At 35.6% G+C, this 26,474-nt stretch overlaps 1 protein-coding gene across 1 annotated transcript; it reads left to right on the top strand.

The window, feature by feature from the left end:
* Positions 1–26,404, top strand: TUBE1 (tubulin epsilon 1). The gene is made up of 12 exons (XM_069488147.1): positions 1–69; positions 168–241; positions 859–911; positions 3,259–3,316; positions 6,294–6,409; positions 16,331–16,452; positions 19,350–19,537; positions 19,756–19,931; positions 20,726–20,866; positions 23,982–24,122; positions 24,969–25,143; positions 25,486–26,404. Exons 1-12 carry the CDS (start codon positions 45–47, stop codon positions 25,642–25,644), a joined length of 1,428 nt encoding a protein of 475 aa, XP_069344248.1. The 5' UTR covers positions 1–44; the 3' UTR covers positions 25,645–26,404.
* Positions 26,405–26,474: the final 70 nt, after the last annotated feature.

The following is a 26,474-nucleotide window of genomic DNA, read 5'->3' as shown; positions in this document are numbered from 1 at the left end:
GCTGGCGCAGGTTCGCAGGCGCCCAGGGCTGGAGGTGCTCCAGGATGACCCAGTCGGTGGTCGTACAGAGTGAGTTGCACGGGGTGGATGGGTAGCTGTTCGTCGCGGAATCCAGCGACCTTGTTTCCTGCCTCATGTCCATGTTCTGTCCTTTCCCTTCGTCGCAGTCGGCCAGTGCGGAAACCAGATAGGCTGCTGCTTCTGGGACCTGGCGCTGAGGGAGCACGCCGCTGTGAACCAGGTACGTGGCCCCCCGCTGGGAGCTGCCCTCGCCTGTCACCGACGTCTTCCAACCAATAAGTAGAAAATACCCTGAGCTTTTATCTGACCAATATAAGTTGTATGGGATCTTTTCAGAACATACTGGTTTTTAAAGACATGTTGCTGTCAAACACACTAAACTATAAGAACACTGGCCAGAGACCTTAGTTTTAACATTTTTCCTAATTCTCAGGGTCTTCTCTTTATTAGGGTTCGTGTGAGGAGCGCTGAGTTAGTGTATGTGAAAGTACTTCGTAAAATAGATAACACGTGTGGTTATTGTATTCCTTAATTTAACCAGTCAGCTTTTAAAATAATCACTGAGAATCCGGAGAGAACGCTCATTTGATGCACCTGTTCTACAGTCCTTTGAAGATTCCTTTTTTCAGCACCCCCTGCAGAACTTTATCTATCTCGTGACATTTACTCTCCTCTAGAAGGAGATTGGAAAAAGGAGATTGGATGAAACTAAGCATTTTGTGATAATTTGCTGTTTCTTGTCTTAGCTACGTACTAGCCATTGTAGTATTATTAAAATTGAAAGGACTAGATTGGGGAAAAGGCAAAATTTAAATGCTATATTTGTTTTCTTTTTAGAAAGGAATTTATGATGAGGCAATAAGCAGCTTTTTTAGAAATGTGGATACCAGGTAAGATGGGATTAAAGTCTGTTACAGAATATGATGATCCTTTTCATTTCAACAGAGTGGGAGAGAATTCTTCAAAGGACAGTAAAAATAGTCAATAGGTGGGAAGTTGTCTGGCTTTTTTGTTTTTCTCATATGAGCGTATTTATTCTTGTTATATGATTAATATTCTTACGTCATCTTATAGAACAGGACAATAGGTGTCCCTGTGGTGTAACTTTTTTTTAACTTAACCTTGAAATAAAGTTTCACTAAAGAAAAGCTGAAATTTTCCCTGAGGGTATCTTGTTAATGCATCCAGTAATGGCTAACTTTTGAAAGAAAAATATATTGTTTACATTTCTCTGATATTATCTGTGGTCAGGAATATTTGCTTTAAGTATAAAATGTGCTTAAAAAGGAGAAAAATAGTCAGATTTTGTTTTACTTAATAAAGGGCATATGTGAGTACTATATATCGTTTATCTGAAAGAATAAGTTGTCATTCAGGTATGTCCGTATGCTTTTAATGTTAAATTATTAAGTTCATGCATTTTCAAAATACTTGATAAAACTAACTGTGGTGGCCTTGAACTGAAAAATATATACTTAGTATCAGGCTTCAATCTAATTCAATAGAAATTCCAGTTCTAGTTTGAATTAGTTGGCTGGGTGTTTGAGCAGTTATCTTCTAAGGAATGCTAATTAGTGCCTACTTCCTCAGTGAGTTCCAGAATCTAGTGCTCAAGCTTGCAAACTCAGAAATGTTATTGGCACCTTGAAAATGGGTCTAGTGCTGTCCAGTACAGTCATGTTAACCAAAGACCAGATTCTCATTTTCCATCATAGACACATTATCTTTTGTAGGAAAACTACCTGAAAAGCTACATAATAATCAGAAGGTTGCTTGGTGACCATGGAATCAGACCAAGGAAAGTTAGGTTTATTACCTTAATGACTGGTGTCATTTATCTTTATTATATGTACCTATCTGTCATATAGACTAGATTCCCTCTTATTTGTGGCCCAAAATATCCTCACCTCTGTATACTATTAGAAGACTCAAATTTGCCTTTTTTATACTTCTTTCAGGTGCTACACCCATCTCTTCCTTTCTTGATAGCCAACCCTTTCATTGAGTATTACATAGTTCAGACTCAGCCTGGGAGCTTTTCTTAATAAAGTGACTTAACATGACTACACTCTCATCTACTCTGTTTTATACTTTAACCTGAGAGCACTGTGTTTTTGAGTTTGGGAAGTAGGGGTGTGGCATCTTGCTCTTCTGTGTACTGTAAATACATGCAGCGTCTGTTTCACAAGTTAGTATGAAAAATCTTTTTCAAAAATGAGACCACATCTTCATGTACACCTTATCAAACTATTATATATTTTTAATAGCATGATAGGTATTTACCTATAGCAAGAGTTGGCAACCCTTTTCTGTGAAGGACCAGATAGTAAATATTTAGGTTTGCAAACCGTAAGGTCTGTTTCACAGCTACTTCACTCTGACCTTGTAGCATGAATGCAGGCAAAGATAATATGTAAGTGAATGGGTATAGCTGTATTTGAATAAAACTTTATTTAGGAAAACAGGTGGCTAGTTGGATTTGCCCTAAGGACTGTAGTTTACTAACCCCTGATCTGTCATGTCATCTGTGTCTAACTAGGCTTCCCTTCACATATTGTCATCTTGTGAATTGTCTCTATTGATGCAGATACTGTGTTCGTTTGTACATTTCAGTACTTTGGTAATATGAAATTCTAGAAACAGCATTAGATGCTCAATGATATATAACTGGTATATTAGTTGATGTGTGTTTGGCTGCAACAGGAAACCTCATTAATGGTGACGTAAGCAATAAAGGTGTCCATTTATCTTACAGACTAAAAAATCTGGAAATTAGCTGTTCTAGGTTTGGAGAAATGCCTCAAAGACCTAGATACTGTATATTGTTCTGCTCTCCTTAGTATGTAGGCTTTTTGTCCTTGTGTTTTTACTTCATGGCTATAAAATGGTAGTCTCTTTTCTGGGAATCACGTCCCTATTCATATTTGACTTGGGAAAAGGAAGAAGGTTGGCACCAACTACGTCTGGTCCTTTTTATCAGAAAACTTCCCCTTTATCTCATTGGGTAGAACTGTACTACATGGCCAGCCCTAACTATAAAGAAAGACAGAAAAATAAGTGCCTCACTTTTTTAGCCTAACAGGAAGTAAACAAGAAAGGAGGAGTTCAGGGATGGCTGTTGTGTCTGCCTCACCTTGCCCATAAGCAGTCTTATATAAATAGAAGTTAACTTTGTTACCTGATAATACTATAAGCAATCGAAGATCTTATGACCTTTTCTCATTTTTTATCTTTCAGAGTGGCTGGTGATGGTGGCAGTATTTCCAAGGGAAAAATATCCTCTTTAAAAGCACGAGTAAGATATATATGCTTGGATTCTTACATTACATGTGTTTTTAAAATAACTATACTCTGTAACTATCATGACAAATTTTAACTTCTCAAATTCAAAAACATTTACTAAGCCACATATAATGTAAATGTAAATAAGCAGACATGTGTGTCCACCTAAAACATTCAGGGGAAATTTTCATACTTAAGTTAAAAATACAGTATATTTAGCATTTTTAAAAATGTTTTCAGGGGAAATAGATATCTAGATAAATGGTAACAAAACGAGCCATTTTAACTCTAGTATGTATTTCAATACATACTAATAATACAGTTTAATGTTTCATTTAAAGGTAATGGAAGATTTATTTGCATCAGGGTTTCTACTAATACAAAGCATGGGCCCAGCCACATTATGGTGAATAAATATCATAACCATGTATGTTCTCCTGAACAAAATGCTTTAAGTTGATAGCTCATAGTTAAAGTCTTAATCCTCATTCCAGCATTTCTCTTCTGTGGTTGTTTCTCTACAACAAACTACTTCTTTAGATTATTGATTGGTAATCTTTGACTATAACAAGAAAAGTAGTTTAAATGCTGTGGAAGGAATTGACATGCTAAGGATCAGACCTGGTATAGTGGCTGAAAAATTGGACAGCAATAGTGTTGTGGCACCTGGGAAGTATCTTCTTGTATCTGTGATCTCTGATGTCCTTGGAAAACAAAATTTAAGGCAGAGACCATGTGCTTGTAGGCTGATAGGATAATTGATTAACACAGTGTACTACATGACATAGAGCTATCGTCCCAATCCAAATCTTAAGACAAAGAGACTTGACATTTCCTAGACTACTCTCAATTTGAGCTCTTTCCTATCACCATTTCAGTGAGCAGAGTGAAAGCTGGGGGAAACACTACTAAGAAAGAAGAAATCATTATATTTCTGTAGCCTTTGACTTTTTGTCCAAGAAGGTACTCTTCCACTTTCTCCTTAGGAACTAAAGAATCCAGGCTTTTTAAGATAATTTGGTCCTTGAGTCCCTCTACCATTTTCAGTTTCTTAGGTTAATAAGCAAATACTGAGAATTTTCTAAATCCTATATTACAGTTAGGGAAAAGACAGAAGGCTATCACCAGGTTGCTTTGTGGAAGGAAATATAAACATCAAATCCTGGTACAGTTGTGACCTTGGATGCCTAAGTGAGGAACCCACAATACTCTCCCAAAGTTTACTTAATGTCCAGAGGAAAAACAAGGGCCTGCTGTGACCAAGGAAGGACTGTAAGAGTTATATATTATGTCAGGGATTTAATGCAAAGTGACTAGGACAGTGATGTTTCTTTCAAAACTCACTTCAGGAGGTACCTGAATATCAGTTTGTATTCTGCATACTGTTTCCCTTGCCATATAGTAAGTTAGTTGAGAGTATGATTTATGTATATTTAATCTTCCACAAGTCATTTCAATAAATCTGTTTTGGAACAAGGCCAGCATAAGCTAAATTTTTTTCTTATATAATCTTACACAACTTGTAGTACTATAGTTTTCCCATACAGTGAAGTCCCTCTTTGGTTAGATAGGTGTTAAAGTTAGTATTTAAGGTAAAAATTGCATATTGTCTGAAATATCCTTGAAAATCCCTAAAATTGCCAGTATATAGCCCTATACAGTCCTGTGTATGTAAAGTATATATTAATGTATAATGACTGCTGTATATAAAGGAGCACATTTGTAAAACAATTTTATAGTGTTTGTAATATACTGCTATATTTTAATTGTATATCCTATAGTAAGTAGCATAATTAAATACACATATAATTAAATTCACAGAATTTAAATGTGCATAAATTGTAACTCCATTGTAGTCAGTACTCTATAAATAATTAAACTTGACTGTCTTCCTTCAATTAGGGCATAGAGTTTGGTGATTAAGAGTGATTCTGCAGCTAGGCTAGCTTGGTTTGAATCGCAGCTCTACCACTTACTAGCTGAGTAATCATAGTCAAGTTATTTAACTTTTCTAGGCCTCAGTTTCCTCATATGTAAAATAGGGATGATAGTACCTATGCATAGAGTTGTAAGGATTAAATGGTAGGGTACATATAAAACATCTAGAACAGTGACATGTGATAACTGCTTAATGTTATATGGGCACAAAATTAAAACCCATAAACCGAGCACTTTTCTGCGATGCTGAATCAAAAAGTTAACAAATCAAATTATAGTGTGCCCTAAGATTATTTCAGAATTTTTTTCAGCCTTGCTTTTTTATTTAACTCTACTTATTTTTCTTTTTCACTCTTTTTTCTCACTGTAGAATATATAGAAAGTAAAGTACAAAGAAGTGGGAGGAGGGAGCATATATACAACTGCCAAGCTATCCCTACTTACATTTTGCTCTATTTTCTTCATCTTTTTTTCTATTTCTTTCTTTGCATAATTAATTTTGTTTTATATTCTCATTTTCTTCTCAGTAGAATAGGTTTTCTCTAATGTCAATAAAGTTTGTGGTAATGAATTAGATTGTTAATTACTTGGGAAAAAGGGCCATGTTGTCATCTTTGACATCTATCCAGTGCCTCTACTTTGCATATAGTAGTAAATTTACTCATTTGAATTGGACAGTTTTTGGCTTTGATTCATAAAGAACAGCATGGTCCTAGTGGGCAAATGCATTAATGCACCCTACATTTATATTGAGAACCTTTTTTGGTTAAGGTTACCTTCTAGATTTCTGAGGCTTTGTTAAAAGTTCAGTTAAGGGGCTTGTTTCCTTTTGTCCCCGCACTTGGCATTTGGAGTAGGATAAAAGAGTTTAAAATTCGTCCTTTAATTGGATTCCACCTTTCAAGCAGGGGGAAATTATTTTTTAATTCTTATAACAGATTCTACATAAATATTTTGGTTAAGCTTAAACTATTAAAACTTTTAGCTCATAATTTCATTTACAGAGTGAATAAAAGAAAATATAGTAATTAAATTTTATTTCTCTTTCTCAGGCTGTCTTGATTGATATGGAAGAAGGGGTAGTGAATGAAATTCTGCAAGGACCACTGAGAGATGTATTTGATAGCAAGCAGCTCATCACTGATATTTCTGGCTCAGGAAATAATTGGTGAGAATATGCTGAATGTAAAAATTGAAGGTCATCTAAAAAAATGAGTAGTCTTCATTCTGATAGGTCCTGCTGATATGAAAGCAGGATATAATTTGCCACACAAAGCTAGGGCTTTCGGCCCATCATCTTTTCTTTAATAAATGATGGTGTTTCACAATGCTTGGAACCACCTGTATTTACTCTTACTCCTAGTTTCTTCTTACTTTTTTTTTAAGAAAAAGATGAATCATGAAAAATTACTGAATTCCTCTTTGTAAATTGATTTTTAAATAACACTAAATAGTAACAAAAGTTTTAAGTACTTTAATAAACTGTTCTCTTATCTATATTATTTGCCTCTTTGAAGTTCACCAATTGGTCAGATTTAATAGAACTAACACAGACAGGTAAGCCAGACCAGTGTACTAGTATTCAAGCTGAGCCTGAGGTGGTTTTGGCCCTTGAATTTATAATGGTCTCTTCTCTTTAATGAGGAAAAATAAAACTCCAACAGAGATTATTTAAGAATTCACATTGAGACTATTTTTGCTGTTTTTAAAAATTTAGTAGCTCCTGTTATTTGCAAATGTCATATTCATTATTTTAACTATTTGCAGTCCCTCAAGTACATAATGTGGAGTGATGTATAATTTTTCTGAAGCGTAAATCTTAATCTTGTGTTCTGGAAGGCTAATTTGGGGAGAACCAGTCACTTAATAAGTGAGTCCACCTAACTGGCTTTTCTCTAATGTATAACTTTTGTAACTTTTGAATTACACCTGAGTACATGTTAGGGGGAAATCATTCTTATTTTTTAATTCATTGTAGCAATACTTGCAAATTTGAGCAACCAAAAAAACTTGCAGAGCCTCATGAATAATCAGTTTTCTACCATGTGTCATTTCACCTAATAACATGTGACCTTTTTTTTTCTCATTTTAAACCAGAATAGTTTAGTTTGAAATTTTTTATTTTCAATGTCTTGCTATTAATAGTTAACCACATTTTGCTTTTTTTTTTTTATTTCAAACTTATACAGGGATACAAATGTTTTTGGCTACATGGATGACTTTTGTAATGCTTGAGTCAGGGTTATAAGTGTGCCCATCACCCAGAGAGTGTTCATTGTACCAATTAGTTAGGTTTTCACCAATATCTTCCCCTACCACTGCCCCCCCCCCCCCGTTGATTTCCATTGAGTTATGCTTCCCTCTATGCAAATGGATGCTCATCAGTTCCAATTTAATAGTACATGTGGTGTTTGTTTTTCCGTTCTTTAGATACTTCACTTAGGTCTCCAGTTCCATCCATATTGTTGCAAAAGGCATTAAGTCATCCTTCCAAATGGCTGTGTAGTATTCTATGGTATACATATACCACATTTTGTTAATCTACTCGCGAATTGATAGGCATTTGGGTTGATTCCAGTCTTTGCAATTGTGAATTGTACTGCAATAAACATTTGAGTGCAAGTGTCTTTTTGATACAATGATGACTTTTCCTTTGGGCAAATACCCAGTAGTGGGATTGCTGGATCAAATGGTAGATCTACTTTTATTAATAGTTCTTTGAGGAACCTCCATACTGTTTTCCATAGAAGTTGCACTAATTTGCAGTCCTACCAACAGTGTGTAAGTGTTCCTTTTTCTCTACATCTATGCCAGCATCTATTTTTGGACTTTTTAATAAAAGCCATGCTGACTGGTGTGAGGTGATATCTCATTGTGCTTTTAACTTGCATTTCTGTGATAATTAGTGACATTGAGCATTTTTTCGTATGTTTATTAGCTATTTGTCTATCTTCTTTTGAAAAGCTTCTGTTCATGTCTTTTGCCCACTTTTTAGTGGGGTTGTTTGATTTTTTCCTTGCTGATTTGCTTGAGTTCTTTGTAGATTCTGGTTATTAGTCCTTTATCAGATGTATAGCTTGCGAATATTTTCTCCCATTCTCTAGGTTGTCTGTTTGCTCTCTTGCTTATTTCCTTGGCTGTGCAGAAGCTTTTTAATTTAATCAAATCCCATTTATTGATTTTTGTTGTTGCTGTGATTGCCATTGGGGTCTTTTTTATAATTGTTTGCTTAGGTCAATATATGAAAGAGTTTTTCCAACATTTTCTTCCAGAGTTCTTATGGTTTCATGCCTTACATTTAAGTCTTTTATCCATCTTGAATTAATTTTTTTTCGTGGTGACAGATATGAATCCTGTTTCATTCTTGAATGAAATTCCTATTCAATAAATGGTTCTGGGAAAATTGGATAGCCACATTGAATAGGGATTCTTTTCCTCAGTTGGGTGTTTGTGGATGGTTTTAAGTCTGGGTTTTCTGTTCTATTGGTCTCTGTCTCTATTTTTGTGCAAATACCATGCTGTTTTGGTTACTGTATCCTTGTAGTATAGTTTGAAATCTGGTAATATGATGCCTCCCAATTTGTTCGTTTTGCTTAAGATTGCTTTGGCTATTTGGGCTCTTTTCTGGTTCCAAACGAAGCTTAGAATTATTTTTTCTAGATCTGTGAAATATGATGTTGATATTTTGATGGGGCTTACATTGAATCTGTAAATCACTTTGAGAAATATGAACATTTAACAATGTTGATTCTACTGATCCATGAGCATGATATATGTTTCTATTTGTTTGCATCATTGGCGATTTCTCTCCTCAGTGTTTTGTGGCTCTTCTTGTAGAGATCTTTCACCTCTTTGGTTAAGCATATTCCTAGATATTTTATTATCTTGGTAGCAATTGTGAATGGTGTTGAGTCTTTGATTTGACACTCTGCTTGACTGTTACTGGTGTATAGGAATGCTACTGATTTGTGTACGTTGATTTTGTAACCTGAGACTTTGCTGAGTTTATTTATCAATTCCAGGAGTCTCTTGGTGGAATCTTTGGGGTTTTATAGATATAGAATCCTTTGTCAGCAAAAAGTGATAGTTTGACCTCCTCCTTCCTGATTTGGATACCCTTAACTTCTTTCTCTTGCCTAATTGCTCTGGCTAGGACTTCCAGGACTATGTTGAATAGAAGTGGTGACAATGGGAATCCTTGTCTCATTGCAGTACTTAGTGGGAATGCTTTCAACTTTCCCCATTCTGTTTGATGCTGGCTGTGGGTTTGTCACATACGGCTTTTGTAATTTTGAGATATGTTCCTTCTGTGCCTCGTTTGTTGAGGGATTATCATGAAAGCATGCTGAATTTTGTCAAATGCTTTTTCTGCATCTATTGTGATGATTATATGATCTTTGTTTTTGCTTCTGTTTATGTGGTGAATCACATTTATCAGTTGATGTATGTTGAACCATCCTGGGATGAAGCCCACTTGGTCTTGGTGGATTATTTTTTTGATGTGCTGTTGAATTCAGTTTACTAGTATTTTATTGAGGACTTTTGCATCTGTATTCATAAGGGATTTTGTTATGTAGTTTTCTTTTTTGTTGTGTCCTTTCCTGGTTTTGGTATCAAGGTGGTACTGGCTTTTTAGAATGAGTTGGGGAGGATTCCCTCCTTTTCATTGTTATGGAATAATTTCTGCCTTATGGGTACCAACTCTTCTTTATAGGTCTGATAGAATTCAGCTGTGAATCCATCTGGTCTGGGGATTTTTTTTTTTTTTTTAATGAGGGTATATTATGATATTATGAGGGTGTAAACATTTTGGTTACATTTTATGACTTTGCCTCACCCAAGCGAGGATTAGAGGCATGCCCTTCCCCTCTACAATGCTCACTGCGTCCATTAGTTGTGAGTCCTCCCCACCCCCAGCAACCCCCTAATCCCTGGAGAATATTACTGCCATGTGAGCACCATAGTGTTGATCAGATAGTGCCAATTTGATGGCGAGTACATGTGGAGCCTATTCTTCCATTCTTCTGATACCTCACTTCAGAGGATGGGCTCAAGTTCTAGCCAGGAAAATATAAGAGGTGCTAGATCACCGTCATTTCTTATAATTGAGTAATATTACATTGTATACATATACCAAATTTTAATAATCCACTCATGAACTGACAGGCACTTGGATTGTTGCCACAACCTTGCAATAGTGAATTGTGTTGCCATAAACATTCGGGTGCAGATGTCTTTATTATAGAATGTCTTTTGCTCTTTTGGGTATATGCCTAATAGTGCTATTGCTGAATCAAATGATATTTCTATTTTTAGCTCTTTGAGGTATCTCCAAATTCTTTTCCACAGAGGTTGTACTAATTTGCAGTCCCACCAGCAGTGTAAGAGTGTTCCTATCTCTCCACATCCTCGCCAGCATTTGTTGTTTTGGGATTTTTTTGATAGAGGCCAGTCTCACTGGGGTTAGGTGATATCTCATTGTGGTTTTGATTTGCATTTCTCTAATGATTAGAGATGTTGAGCATGTTTTTATATGTTCGCTGGCCATTATTCTTTCTTCTTTTGAAAAGTTTCTGTTCATGTCCTTTGTGGTCTGGGGCTTTTTTTTGTTGGAAGATTTTTTATTACTGCTTCAGTCTCGTTGCTTATTATTCGTCTGTTCAGGAGTTCTGTTTCTTCCTGACTGAATCTTGAGAGGTTGTGTGTTTCCAGGAATTTGTCCATTTCCTCTACATTTTCGAGTTTATATGCATAGAGATTTTCACAGTATTCACAAATGATATTTTGTATTTCATGGCATCAGTTGTAATATCTCCTTTTTTGTTTCTGATTGAGCTTATTTGGGTCCTTTCTCTTCTGTTCCTGGTCAGTCTAGCAAGAGATCTATCAATTTTATCTTTTCAAAGTACCAACTTTCCATTTCATTGATCCTTTGTTTTTTGTTTTATTTAGTTCTTCTCTGACCTTAGTCATTTCTTTTCTTCTGCTGGGTTTGGGATTGGTTTGCTCTTCCTTTTCTATTAATAGTTCATTGAGACATGTCATTAGATTGTTAATTTGTGATCTCTCTTTTTGTTGCAGGCCTTTAAGGCTATGAATTTCCCCCTTAGGATTGCTTTTGCTGTGAATCCCATAGATTTTGATAGCTTGTGTCCCCTTTGTCATTCGGTTTGAGGAATCTTTTAACTTCCATCTTAATTTCATTGTTGATCCAATAATTGTTCAGCAGCAGGTTTAATTTTCATGACTTTGTATAGAATTGAGTGTTTCTCTAGGAGCTGATTTCTACTTTTATTCCACTGTAGTCTGAGAAGATATGAGGTCTGTCCAGAAAGTATCCAGCCATTGTTACTACAACAAGAACACTTTGCACAACATCGATGTAACCTGGCAGCCAAGGAGAGTGGACTGTAATGCACATGCATGAACAATTATGACTTCACTGTACTAGTCATTTGGGCACTAGATATTGTTGAGTGTGGCTATCACATTCAAAATGAGTGAGTAGAGCAATGAATCTACATCAGATTTTGTGTTAAGCTTGACCATTCTTCCAAGGAAACTATTTGAATGATTCAGAAGGCTTTTGGGGACAATGCAATGAGTGTAGTGCAAATAAAAGGGTGACATAAATGCCTCAAAGGTGGTCGAGAATCTGTTGAAAGTGATCCATGTTCTGGAAGGCCTACAACAAGCAGAACACCTGAGAATATTGAATGTTTATGGGTTAGGTTAAGAGATGCTGGGAAAACTATGTGAGGTCCCAAGGTGCCTACCTTGAAGAGGACTGAGGCATCATTGTCCTATGTACGATGTTTCTTGTATCTTCTTCAATAAATGTCTCTGTTTTTCATATTATGTGGCTGGATACTTTCCAGACAAACTATACATGATGTGATTTCTATTTTTTTTTTTAATTTGTTGAGCCATGTTTTGTGGCCTAAAATACGATGTCTTGGAGAATGTTCCATGTGCTGATGTAAAGAATGTATATTCAGTAGTTTTGGGGTAAAATGTTCTGTAAATGTCTATTAGGTCCATTTGTTCTACAGTCCCATTTAAGTCCAGTGTTTATTTTCTGCTTGGATGATCTGTCCAGATCAGTCAGTGGGGTGTTGAAGTCCCTAGAAATTATGGTGTTGCTCTTTATCTCTTTGCTTAGTAGGGTTTGCTTTATGAATCTGGGTGCTCCTGTGTTAGGTGTATAAATATTAATATTTAGGATTGTTATGACTTCTTATTGAATTGCTCCCTTTACCATTATATAGTGACCTTATTTGTCTTTCTTTACTATTTTTTATTTAAAGTCAATTTGATGTAAAAATGGCTATACCTACTTTATTTTGATTTCCATTTGCATGGAATATTTTTTGTCATCCTTTCAGCTTGAATATATGAATCCTTGTGGGTTAGATGTGTTTCATGGAGAGAGCAGATACTTGGCTTGTATTTTTTTATCCGTTTAGCCTCTTGAGTGTCTCTTGAGTGGGGAATTCAAACTATGTTGATTGATAGAATCGATATGTAGGATGCTGTTCTGTTCATTCTGTTGGGTAGTACCTTATTGCTTTGTTTTACCTCTTGTACTGTTGTTTTATATGAGCTCTGAGCTTTAGCTTTTGGGTGGTTGTACACTGATAGGTGACTCATGTGCTGATCCATGTATAATGCAGTTCTGAGTATTTCCTACAGGGTAGGTCTGGTCTTGACAAATTCCCTTAGTGTTTGCTTGTCTGGAAGAGTCTTTATTTCTCCTTCATGTATGAAATTTAGTTTTGCAGGATACAAAATTCTAGGCTGGAAGTTGTTCTGTTTAAGAAGACTGAAGATGGGGCTCCAATCCCTTCTGGCTTGTAGGGTCTCAGTTGAGAAGTCTGCAGTTAGCCTGATGGGTTTTCCTTTGTAAGTCACTTGATGTTTTCACCTTAGGGCTTGCTGGTATTTCCCCTTTGTGTTGACTTTGGCTAGTCTGATGCCTGTGTGTCTTGAGATTGCCTCTTTGCCATGACTCTCCCAGGTGTTCATCAAGCTTCTTGTACCTGGATGTCTAAATCTCTAGCGAGACTAGGGAAGTTTTCCTCGATATTCCCTCAAATAGGTTTTCCAGCCTTCGTGCATTTTCTTCTTCACCTTCAGGGATGCCTGTGATTCTTATATTTGGCTGTTTTACATAATTCCATATTTCTTGTAGGCTTTGTTCGTTCCTCTTAATTCTATGTTTTTTATTTTTGACTGACTGAATTAATTCGACAGAGTTGTCTTCAGGCTCTGAGATTCTTTCTTCTGCCTGGTCTAATCTATTCTTAAAACTTTCCACTGTGTTTTGTATTTCCTTTAGTGAATTTTTCATTCATTTCCTGAATTGTTTTTCTGGTTTCTTTGAGTTGGTTTTCCATTTTCTCTTGGATTTCATTGAGCTTCCTTACAATCCATATTTGGAACTCTTTATCCGTCATTTCAATATTTTCATTTTGGTTGGTATCCATTGCTAGAGAGCTGGTGTTACCTTTTGGGGGTGTCCTTCTGCTCTGATTTTTCATACTTTCAGAGTTTTTTGCTAATTCCTTATCTGGAGCAACTGTTGCTTCTTATTTTGGGATTTTCTTTTGTTAAGATGGAGCTTTTTCCTCCCCTCTCATTCACAGGGTATGTTTGTAGCATATGTTGGGTAAGAATCTTTGGCTTTGCTTATAGGTGCTTTGCTGGCACTCTAGTTTCTGGATGGATGCCTTGATTATAGATATCTTTAATGTGGTGGTTTTCTCAGTTGCTTGTTGATCATAGACTGTAGGAGTTTTGAGCTGTGTGAATGGGCAGATTTCCTATCTCTTTTTGATGAGGGAGGATGGAGGTCTTTGAAATCCTTTCTCTTTTCCCAACCCTGTGGTCTTCTTAACAGTGTGAATTCAATTGGCATGCCCAGTTTAATCTCTGAGACAGTACATGGTGCTTATGGGTGAGAATCAACTACACCCTGTATGAACAAGTCAATGGATGCTGTAAGGGGCATGCAAAATTACCTCCCTCTCAGTAGGTGGCACTTGCCAGAAGGCACAAGCTGCAGTGTTGTTTTGGGGACCTGTGACTGGCTCTAGTGCCTCAGGAGAAGCACTCAAATGCCCCAGTTGCTGGGTGGGGCCCTGGAACTTCTGCTTGAGTCCCTATTCTCTGCCATGGCTGGGGGGGCCGGGTTGGGTGAGTCCACCCTCAGGCTCCACAAAAGCCAGCAATGTAGCTGTTTCTGCAGGGGTCAAATGTCTGCTCCCAGCCTCTGAGGAAAGCTGCCAGAGAGGGGCTGAAGTGGCCCCGCCTAACCAGAAAGCCTGCTTTGGAGATGGTGCTGTCTGAGATTCACAATCTGGCTGTCAGAAACGGGTTTCACTCTTCTCCCCACTCCCCTGCTTTATGTTCTCCCTCCAGTGTCTGCCAGCAGGCAGGCAGGAGCTCACACTGTCTAAGCTCCCCCATGATGACACTGCGGGCTGGGGAACTTCCCCACCCAGGATAACTGGCCTGGGTGCTGAGAGCATGGCCTTCTTGTGGCGGGAAGTGTGCTCCGCAAGTATGCCACAGCTGGGACCCTCACTGCACTCTCCTCTCCGTGTGAGCTCCCTCACCTCCTGAGATTATTTAACAAATCTCCCCTCGGTACCACTGAGCAACACAATCAAGGCCTGAGGGTACAGGATCTGGCCTGCAAGCCTATCCCCAGGTCCCCGAAGATCAGTCCCTGACCATGCCGGGAGAAGTGTGCTGGTCTTAAGTTGCTAATGGGGTGCTCCAGCAGGTTTGATGTCCTTCCACTTCGGGGTGTGCCTTGCTCTGATGGAGCCACTGGGCACACAACATCAGGGAGGGCCAGTGAGCAGGGAGCTCACCATCCCAAGTACCCCTTAGACCACTGCAGGACTTTAAGAGGAAACAGTTTGAGTCCCACTCTCTATAGAAGCCTCGGTTTGGTGGCTCAATTGTTTCTTTTGGCAGCTGCGGGTAGGGAAAGGGAGGGGAGAAAAAGAGTCTGGATGGAGGAAAGCTAGTACTCTGGTCATCTCCATCCCCCTCTCTGTAAGGCAGTGCACCTGGAATGCCCTAGCTCCAGGGTCACACAGATCCCCCAGGACCCAACGGGCCCTTGTGGCTCCCACAGTCTGGGCCAGAGTTGGGAAATATTTGCATAGGAACAAGCAAGCCAAAAACTGAGAGGCTGAAGCCCCCTGGGGAGGACAAAGGCACACAGTGGATTAGAGAAGCAATATGGCATCTGCCCTCTCTGTTTGGGTCTGTGGTGATAGGAAGCACCCCGGAAGACTGGGAGCCTGGTAGTTTGTCCACAAGAAGCTCCCAGTTCTCTGGTGGCAGCAGCTTTTGGGTTCATGAAGGTAGAAAGTCACTCCAGTAGCTCGGAAGCCCTCTGTCAGAGATGTGAGGGTAAGAGAAACCAATCACTCCACCTACCCATTTTGCTGGACTCCAAGCCTCTCGGGGGTTGATCTCCACCAGTATCTTGCTCCTCCTGGTTCTGTTCTGCAACTTCGTCGCATGGAGTCCCCCACAGGTTCTGGCACTCTTCCCTCAGAATTACACCCCATCTATGTGTATCTGTCTGTTGTTTTTCTCTTTCATCTAAAACCTATTCTTCCTACTGAGACACTCTGGCAGCTGATGCCTCTGGTCAGCCATCTTCCCCCATCTTGCTTTTTTTTAATTAATACTATGTAAAATCCACTGCAGTTCAGAGTTTAAATAGAGACAAGAAAAAACTGTGTAACTGAAATCTTGTTTTGTTGTAATTGTACCTTAAGAGAAAGGTTGAGAAGATAAATTTAGAAAGCCATAGTTTGATAGCCATTGATAATGAGCTATCTTATCAAGATATTTGAGGATTATAGATACAGAATATTTGTTAAATTTTCTATCTAGTATCTTCAGGATATTATAACATGATTTATTTACATGAAACAAAAATAGATTTTACTTGGTGTAATAATACTTTTTAACATTTTTCTATAATCTTTTTATTCAGATCGGAAATAACAAAATCAAAAATAATAAATTCTAGGGCTTTTTTAATCTATATTTTTATTTTCAGGGCTGTGGGTCACAAGGTTTTTGGCAGTCTTTACCGAGAACAGATTTTAGAGAAACTGAGAAAATCAGCAGAGCATTGTGATTGCTTGCAGTGTTTCTTTATAATACATTCCATGGGAGGAGGTAAAGTTATTCAGTCATTTGCCTATAACAATGTTAAAGTGTAAGTGGGAATTCATTTTGCAAGAATAAGTTTTGTTTTTAGACCTATGCCTGATGAAGATAGAACTATTCGATGTTTATGTGTTTGAATGTATGTACATAGAGCTTTTTATCTTAAAATTTTGTGAAATTGTATCACTATTACTAATTTTTTTTTAATTTAAGCCTTCTTAAAAGTGGGCATATTGGAAATTTCACAAAGTTTTTAGTGACGCTTTAAGACATATTAGCTTTTGAAGAATGCTTACTTTCTCAGAGTTTGCTGGTTCAGTCCTATTTCCAAACTAGAGCTAAGCATTTCTGGCCTGCTCGTATGTGTGCTTGCCAAAGGATATCAATAACCTTTCTTTAACCACCTTGAAACCTTTCTTGTCTCCAATAAGAGAAAAAAGAGTAAAAGAAACTCAGTCAATTCCTTTAAATCTTTTCTTACATGGTAATCAACTTGAATTAGAAATAAATGATCTGCATTGCTTTCCTTCCTAAAGGATGCCTGTACCTTAGAACTGAAGTATTTTGTTCCCATTTTATGAAATAGAAACAGAATATAATTTGCTAATTTTAAAGTAGGATTAGCAAATATTAAAAGAAAAAAATTGCCATACTTTTTTTCTCCAAGCTGAGGTTAAGATTGTATATTCAGCAGGTCATGTACAATTGATTTTTATACATTTCTATCTATTATTCACTGACATAGCATTTTAAAATTAGTTACAATTGCTCTGTAACTGCGCCTTTAGAAAACCATCAAAATCATTTAATTAAGAAACAAATTGTCTTTATAGTAGTATAATTTACCTTCAAATTTGAGTAAGTTTTCAAAAGAAAACCATTGATTTATAATTCATTATGGGACTTTCTTTTTAATCCCCCTGTTACCCAACATCTCAGAAGAATATACTTACATTTCACTGAAGGTGGCAGAAATAATTTAAATAATACTAAAGGCTAAAGTTCTTTCCCATGTCTAATCCCAAGTCCCTCTCCTCACAGGTAATGAGATTTTCAGGGTTTTTTTATGTCTACCTTTCCAGATATTTTCTATCTATGAAAATATCCTATTAAAGTATGTGTGTATATTTTTACATAAATGAAATCATATAAGTTATTCTGTAATTTTTTTCATTTTTATCTTTCTCAAACATCTTTCCCTATTATTCCCTCTCGTAGAATCAATTGTATATAATATATAATGCTTTATATTTAATATTACTGTAAATTTTAAAATATATGTAATAATTTTTAAGTCAGATTCTTATTGGTGGACATGAAGTTGTTCATGGTGTTTAGTTATTACAGACAATCCCCAGTGTATATCTGGTACATAAATCTCTGTGCATTTGTGCCATTTATAGCTATAGGCAATATTCCTAGACAGGAAGATGGAACCAAAGAATATGTACATTTTAAATTTTGATTGATATTACTAATATACCTTCCTACAATATTGCACCAATGCATATTATTGGCAACAGTGTATAAGAGTTTACATTTCCCTACACTGTCACCAACTCTGAGAATTATGAAATGTAAATCTGTCTGATATATTCAAAATTATATCTTGTTTTAATTTGCATTTCCTTAATTAGAAGTAATGTTGAACATCTTTACTTCTATTTGCCAATTGCGTTTCTTTTATTATGTTACATATTTCTATCTTTTGCCCAATTTTCAGTCGCATTCATAATTTTTTGGTTGTTGATTTGTGAGAACTCTTAAATTTAGTCCTCCATCGTATGTGTTGAAGTTTTTTTTTAGTTTGTCTTGTTATTTTGTTTATGGGGCTTTTTTTCCCAAACATATATAGAAGTTTTGTTTATTTTTAATGAAATCAAAACTGTCTTTTCTATAATGGCTCTGTTTTTTATGATGTTTAGAAAGTCCTTCTCATTAAAGATTACCCAAAAAAAAATTCCCTCACTTTCTTCTAGTATTTTTAGCATCATAGCCTTTTAATATTTATCTACATGGATTAGTGCATTGGCTTTTAACCTTTTGGTTAACCAGAATAGTAAGAAATAGATTTTATGTTACAATGCAGCTGTGTGCACACACATGCGCGCGCGCGCGCGCACACACACACACACATACACACACACACTGAAACAAAAGATTTAGGAAACATTATTTACCCACACTATGTGTGACACCTTGATATTTTCTATTACTTCATTTAAGAAAAGAAAATACTGGTAGTAATCTGATAATTAGTTTCGTAGCCCCACTAATGGTTCACAACCCAGTGTGGAAAAAAAAAAAAGGTTAGAAGATTCTCTCACTTAAAAGTTCTAAAAAATTTCTAAATTTTATTTAAATGTAACTGTATGTATCAGAAAGTTGTCTTTAATGAGATTCCTAAGTTTGTGCTTTTAAATAAGTATTTGAAAATTTTATAAATTTGAGAGACATGCTTAATTTTAAATAATTTTAACACAGTATAAGTTGCTTAATGACTTGATAGTTTTCTTCATTATTAAGATTGCATATATACTAAACCAAAGCTGTCAAGTTAGGTTTTTTAAATTGCTTTGCATCAGGTGTAGACTGAATACTGTCTTAGTTGAATTTTTTACTGTTTAATAAGTTCTTGTGGCATCGTATACCTATAACTTAAACATGAAAAAGAGTGAAATATACAAAGCCCTCCCAAATTCATTATCAGAGCCAGAAACGGAATTCGGGACTTAGACCTCACTACCCATGTTGTCTTCATTTTCTTATCTAAAATTAGGTTAGTTAATATATAATGACAGAAATAATTTGAAAATTATGTCTACAAACGAAACATAAAATTCCAAGTTCATCACAATTATATTCCGAATCATTTGTTCTTTTTTTTTTTAAACTTTAATTCTTAGGAACAGGATCTGGACTTGGCACATTTCTTTTAAAGGTGCTTGAAGATGAATTCCCAGAAGTGTACAGATTTGTGACTTCAATTTATCCTTCCAGTGAGGATGATGTCATAACCTCACCTTATAATAGCATCTTGGCAATGAAAGAACTTAATGAGCATGCAGACTGTGTATTGCCCATTGACAATCAAGTAAGAAATGACATTGGAACTTATGGACAAATTTTGTATGTATGCAATCCTGTGTTGTGCTTTTGTGTTTCCATGAAACATTCCCTTCACCTCTCAGCTTTCTTATCTAAGAGAAAAAATAAGTTTAAATTGTTATTCTTTGTCTTTCTTTCCTAGTAAAATATCATATACGTCCACTGTCCTTAATAGCTTCTCTCCCAATATTTTTTCCTCAAAAGTCTTTATTTGACATCATTAGCAAAATTGACCTTGTGGTGAATTCTGGAAAGTTGGATACAACTGTGAAGCCCAAGAGTCTGGTTACTTCAAGTGCTGGGGCTTTAAAAAAGCAGCATAAGAAGCCCTTTGATGCAATGAACAACATTGTGGCAAATTTGCTGCTCAACCTAACAAGGTAATTCTAAGAGTAGTCAAAAAACTACTGTGCTTTTGATGGTGTTTTGAATTTTTGTAGAAGCATTTTTTAGTTATCCTAAGTTATAGGAGCTTCTTTTTGTTTTTGTGGGGTGTTTTAATTTATTTCTTCTTGTAGTTTCATCTCCTGGAGTGGTAAAGCAGAGTTTTAATTTCTGTGAATCCAAAGCAGCATTTCCCCAAGTACATTCCATGGAATATTAACAGGTGTCATATGATATAAAAGGTTTTGTGGTAGACACACTTTTAAAACACTTGGTTAGACAAAATTAAACATTTTTTTGCTGTTGAATATCTTGATCTTTTAAGCTAGCTAATATATACCTCCTCTTGAGCTGGTCCAAAAGATTTCCATGACTCTGGTATCAGAAATTTCTTTGGCATTTTTATATTCCAGATTATAGAGTGTATTACGCAAACCCTCGAGGAATTTAGTAAAGTTTCTAGAATAATTATTGATCTATATGTGTTTAACTCAAATAATAAAGTTTGTTTTTAATAAGATATATGTGCAATGAACAACTATAATAGTATGTTGGTCACACTTTAGGTAATACAGAAGAAAGAATTACTGTAGATGTGTGTTATATTTTATCTTTATACATGGTTGTTCATGATACTAAATTTCACTAATACAGAAAAAAGCACATATTCTGCATTGAGGAAGTGTACAAAAGGATTTGAGAAGCTGTCTGCTGAATAAATCAAGCTGTATTGGAAATATATAGTTTTTAAATTAAAATTTTTCTCATTGTTTTAATGTTAATTTTTTAGCTCTGCAAGATTTGAAGGATCCCTTAATATGGACCTTAATGAAATCAGCATGAATTTAGTTCCTTTTCCTCAACTTCATTATCTTGTGTCAAGCCTAACTCCTCTATATACACTGGCAGATGTTAATATTCCTCCTCGAAGGTAAGAAGTAAGTTTATTTCAGTTTTTTTGAGAAGTTGAATTACTGTAAAAAAAAATTTTTAAGAGAAAAAAGTTTGCCATAACTCGTTATTTCTTTGTATCATTTTATTTGTGAGAAGTAATAAATACAGTTGATGACAGCCATTTTTCCATTAGATGCATACTTCTTTACTTCGAAGTAAGTGTTTTAAAATGTCAGTATTAAACTATTTGAAATTAAATCTAATGATTAAATCTGTAGGCTTGTGAAAATAAAGATTTAATATTTATTGAAAAAGATTAAATGCCTTGAAGTCTGACAACTTAAGTTTGAATCTCAATTCTGTCACTTAGTAGCTACAGGACCTTGGGCAAGTAACTTAAATTTTTCATCTTAGTTTTTCGCTTATTGAGTAGATTAAATAAGACTGTGTTTTAAAGTTCTTATCACAGCCCAACACCACAGAAGGCTTTCAGATGTAAATGTCTATAGTACTATTATATATCATTGCCAGAACACTGTTTTTTTAAACTATGTGTCATTTTTGAGCATAAAGTTTACATCAGTTTAACAGAAAATGGTTTTGAAAGACAGTCTTAGCGTATACAGTTAGGATGAGCTTGAAGAGTTCACACTGCATTTACAGTTGACTGAGGGAAAAGGTCCTGACAAACTCTGTAAAGGGAGAGTATATAAATGAAAAAGTGAAATCTAAATTAAAGATTTATTTTTATAAAGTTTTGGTAAAATATCAATTCTATACTTCAGGAATGTCACAAATGATACTGATAAGGTTTCATTTGAGCAAGTAGCAAATGACCATTTATGCCAACTCATAGGTAGGTAGGACTCCTTTTCTGCATGGGACTTTAACAAGTTAAGCAGCATACACAGTGTATAGACCATGGTGATCATTAAATGCCCACTAGTATCAGCCCAGCATATTAAATTTTAGTACATTGAAATAGAACACACACCTTTAATGTGAACACATAGAATGCAAATTAGTGCTAAGCTGTTTATTGTACAATCGTGACAACTTCTTTGTATTTCAAGTTCTTAAAAAATAAAGATATGGAATTTCTAATTAAGCTTAGCATAATGAAAAAATTGTTGTGACTTGGTCCTTCAACCTGAATATTTCAAAGTCTGTTGAATATCTTGTGATTCTAGTGAGTACATTTTGACATAAATAATGCCTATCAACTTTTCTAAATTTTAATCATAATTTGTGGTGAAGGCTTATTTTTATTTAAAATGTGTTTATGAAAATCTGTAGGGAACTTTAAAAATTTTAGATGTTTAAGGAATTTGTCACAATGTTTTTACTATGTTTGTAGGGCGATTGGTGGGGAGCTATTTGCTTCTGCTGTACTTGTAGATATTGCAGAGGCTGCCATATTGGCATATAGACACAATCATTTATCCTTGAGTAATAAATTGTTTTAAAATTATAGTATTAAAAGCAGAGTTTTAAAGCTGTCTTCAATTTCTTATAAGTAGTTTCTAAACAAGTGAGAATTTTTTTCTGTTGTAGATTTTGTGAACAAAGGTCAGTTCTTTACCTAGTCCATTTTTACCAAAAGAAAATAATAAGCATATATAAATAAAAACAAGTATCCCAATAATTATAGTTTCTTACTAGATTTTATATTTTATGAGTCTAGTGGTTCTTAATCTTTTCTGGATTTTCATCTCTGATGAAATATCGATACTTTGACTCCATAAAAATGCCCAAAAACACATACTCACCAAAAGTTTGAACATAATTGCAGAGGATTCTTGAATGCCCCAAAACTCACCTGTGCCTTAGGAAGTCCTCTATCTCTCCTTCTGTAGGATAATCAGTATACAATGTCATCTCAATGAGGGCAGGAAATTCTTATTCTGTTCACTGCTATGTCTCTTGCACTTGGAATAGTGCCTGGCACAGAGTAGGCACTGTAAATATCTGATAAATAGCACAGATTTCTGCAGCTCTTCCCAGACGTTCTGCAGATTCAGCACATAAACCTCTGGCTAGAGTTATCTACGGAACCTAATCATATTTACATTGAGTTAAATGGGATTTAAGAACAAACTGGGGCCATATTAAGGACCTAGGAGTCTGTGTTATTAGATATAAACTTTTTCAGTTGCCTTTATCTTCCTCTCTTTAACTGAAGGGTAAAACAATCTTGTAGTTGCGTTTTTATCCTTCAGTTAAAAGACTTTTGTTAAAAGTTTCCCCATTCAGGAACACTGCTACACATTTTCATCTTTTATAGCAGCAGTCCCTACCCTTTTTGACACCAGGAACCAGTTTCATAGAAGACAGTTTTTCCACAGACAGGAGTGGAGGGATGGTTTCATAATGATTCCAGCATATTACATTTATTGCGCACTTTATTTCTATTATTACTATATTATATAATGAGATAATTATACAACTCACCATAATGCAGAATCTAATGCCTCCCGCTGATCTGACAGGAGGGCAGAGCTCAGGCGGTGATGTGAGCTTTGGGGAGCGGCTGTAAATACGGATGAAGCTTTGTTCGCTCACCCGCCTGCCCGCTGCTCACCTCCTGCTGTGCAGCCCAGTCCTAACAGGCCACAGAGCAGTACCGGTCTGTGGCCCGGGGGTTGGGGACCACAGTTTTATAGGAGAGCTTCATGTTGTCTTTTGATAGTTTCCTTCTAATTATTCTTAACTAATTTATGATATATTTTACAGAGACAAAGTAATCATCTCAATGTTATAGGTTTTTAATTAGTTTTGATAGTTCAGATACTATAAAGTAGATGAGCATACTGAATTAAGTAATGATAGAGGTTTCAGAAATCAGTACTACATAGAGCTCACTAATGCTATAGTCAACATTTTGTACCTACCTGAAATCACCAATCTACTGCAGCTTTTTTTCCCCCAAAAAAGATATTACACGATTTCTTCTCTTCCCATATTTATCATCAAGATTGCTTTGAGACAATGATAGCTGGCTACTTAACATATTTAGAATATGTAATATATTCTAATATTAATATTTGGTGTGAAGTTCATTTACCTATAGATGACTGTCTCTTCATTTTATAGTTATACATAGAAGGAAGAAGTAATATTTTGTATAAACAATGATACTTTCATTGTTCCAGATTGGATCAGATGTTTTCAGATGCCTTTAGTAAAGATCACCAGCTAATTCGGGCAGACCCCAAACACAGTCTTTACCTCGCCTGTGCTCTCATGGTTAGAGGAAATGTACAGATTTCAGATCTTCGCAGAAATATTGAAAGGTATGGTTTTTATTTTTCAAGATAATTTATGTGTACTGCTTGAGACAGTGTAGCATAGTACTTAAGACTGCCTCTGTTCAAATGCTCGCAATGCCACTTACTACTAAAGTGTGACATTGAGCAAGCTACTTAGCCTTTGTGCCTTGTTTTCTTCAAGTGTAAAATCAGTAATAATACAAAGCTATTATTTATGGGTATTAAATGATAGATGAGACGTTTTATGAAAGTGTTCCAGCCTGAGCAAGAGCGAGACCCCATCTCTACTAAAAATAGAAAGAAATTATATGGACAGCTAAAAATATATATAGAAAAAATTAGCCGGGCATGGTGGTGCATGCCTGTAGTCCCAGCTACTCGGGAGGCTGAGACAGGAGGATTGCTTGAGCCCAGGAGTTTGAGGCTGCTGTGAGCTAAGCTGACGCCACGGCACTCACTCTAGCCTGGGCAACAGAGTGAGACTCTGTCTCAAAAAAAAAAAAAAAAAAAAAAAAAGAAAGTGTTCATAAAATTATAGCTGATACTGTTGTTATTACCACCAGCACTACTGCTGTACCTCTTCTAAGTTTGTTTTACTATTTAGTGACAGTCTATTGAATTACAAAGTAAGGAAAATTATAATGCCTTCATTTCTTTTTATCCCTGGATTTCTAATCTTAAGGAATGCATTTCTAGCTTTCCGAATCACCGTCACAGCCAGTTTAATACCCCCCTATCAAATGTCTCTTAGTTCACCATGTTACTGCTGATAGTAAAAAAATAGTTAAATTAGTTTATAAACTAAGCAGTTAGAATGGTAGCATCCATAATGTCCTTAGCTCTTACTTTTGTGGTTTTTTTTAATCTCAGGTTAAAACCCTCTCTACGGTTTGTCTCCTGGAGTCAAGAAGGCTGGAAGACCAGCCTGTGTTCAGTACCTCCTGTGGCTCATTCTCATTCATTATTAGCTTTAGCAAACAACACGTGTGTGAAGCCTACCTTCGTGGAACTGAGAGAGAGGTTCATGAGGCTCTACAAGAAAAAGGTAATTATCATACACCTTTGTAACTCTATGTGTTTATTGGCTATTTAAGATATATTCTTAAGAATTACACTATTACAAATCAGGGGTGATCTTGTTTACGGTATTTGTTGTACTGATTATAACTGAAGAGGAGAGGCTTACTCATACTATTAGTTACTCTAAATGAGAAATTTCATGAGTTTATTATAGGATTTAGGCAAAATATTCCATTTAACACAAGTTCTCGTTTCCATTACAAAGCTGAATGAACTATAGTTTTAATAGAACATATTTACCTTATAGGATAACTGTGTGTATTAAAGTTCCTGCAATGGTAAGCATCCAGGTTTTTTTAATTTATAGGCTCACCTTCATCACTATCTACAAGTCGAAGGGATGGAAGAAAGCTGTTTCACGGAAGCTATGTCGTCCTTGTCAGCACTCATACAGGAATACAACCAACTGGATGCCACAAAAAGCATGCCTGTGCCAGATATACCTAGATTAAGCATAGCTGTGTGAAAAAGAAACACAAAAAACATAACTTTTACTTTTTCTTAATTTCACATTATTTTTTGTCACCCTTCTGTTTCAGCATTTTTGTGATTCGGAAAGCCAAATTTGTGTTTCATGTTAGCAGGAAGTATTTTTGTCTAAAAGAGTGGTTTCTGTTTAATAACAATTTGTTGATGATACCAATGTATGAAATTAGTGAAGTCTTAGTATGTTAATATCAAGCATTTGTCTTCAGAAAAGTCCCTTTTCTAAAGTTGAGAGAATGGAGTTCTTTCATATTTTGCTTTATTTATAGCCTAATATTTAAGCATATATATACACTGATAATCATGTTTTCAATAAAAATCTTATACAGATATATTTTTATATTTATTTATAATTTATATTTTGATATTCTGTTTAAATTCTCCTGATTCTTTAAAAGTAGGTACTGAGTAGAAGAACACAATATAAATATTTCCATGTGATATCCACTGACTTTTCCAGGATAGGTTTTATTACAACTGTTAAAGAGGTTTTGTTTCTTCTTTAGGTAACAACTTATTTGTACTCAAAAGAATCACAATTTATACATTTAACATGTATTTGTATTAAATTATTTTTTTAAATAATTGCTTTCTTATCAAAACAATTAATTTTATAATAAATGTCCATACTTTTAAACAGTGCTGCTTGTTATTATTTTGCATGTCACTGTTTATGCAAGTGAACAGAGCATTACTCAGCTTAATGTCTCCTTCCAAATTTTGCAGTAAATGGCTGTAATCATATATATATAAAATTTGAAAAGGGGCTTTTTGAAAAGCTCCTAATGCCTTAAACAAAATGATCTGATA

Source organism: Eulemur rufifrons, chromosome 15, assembly GCF_041146395.1.
Source record: "Eulemur rufifrons isolate Redbay chromosome 15, OSU_ERuf_1, whole genome shotgun sequence".
Taxonomy (NCBI): domain Eukaryota; kingdom Metazoa; phylum Chordata; class Mammalia; order Primates; family Lemuridae; genus Eulemur; species Eulemur rufifrons.
Note: the sequence above shows the minus strand (reverse complement) of the source record. Positions and strands in the feature narration are given on the sequence as shown.

Excerpts from the sequence above, each read along its gene's own strand:
- TUBE1 (XM_069488147.1), top strand. The coding sequence starts at position 45 with ATGACCCAGTCGGTGGTCGTACAGA. Across the intron at positions 70-167 it reads CCAGTCGGTGGTCGTACAGA|TCGGCCAGTGCGGAAACCAG; the intron begins GTGAGTTGCACG and ends CCTTCGTCGCAG. Across the intron at positions 3,317-6,293 it reads TATCCTCTTTAAAAGCACGA|GCTGTCTTGATTGATATGGA; the intron begins GTAAGATATATA and ends TCTCTTTCTCAG.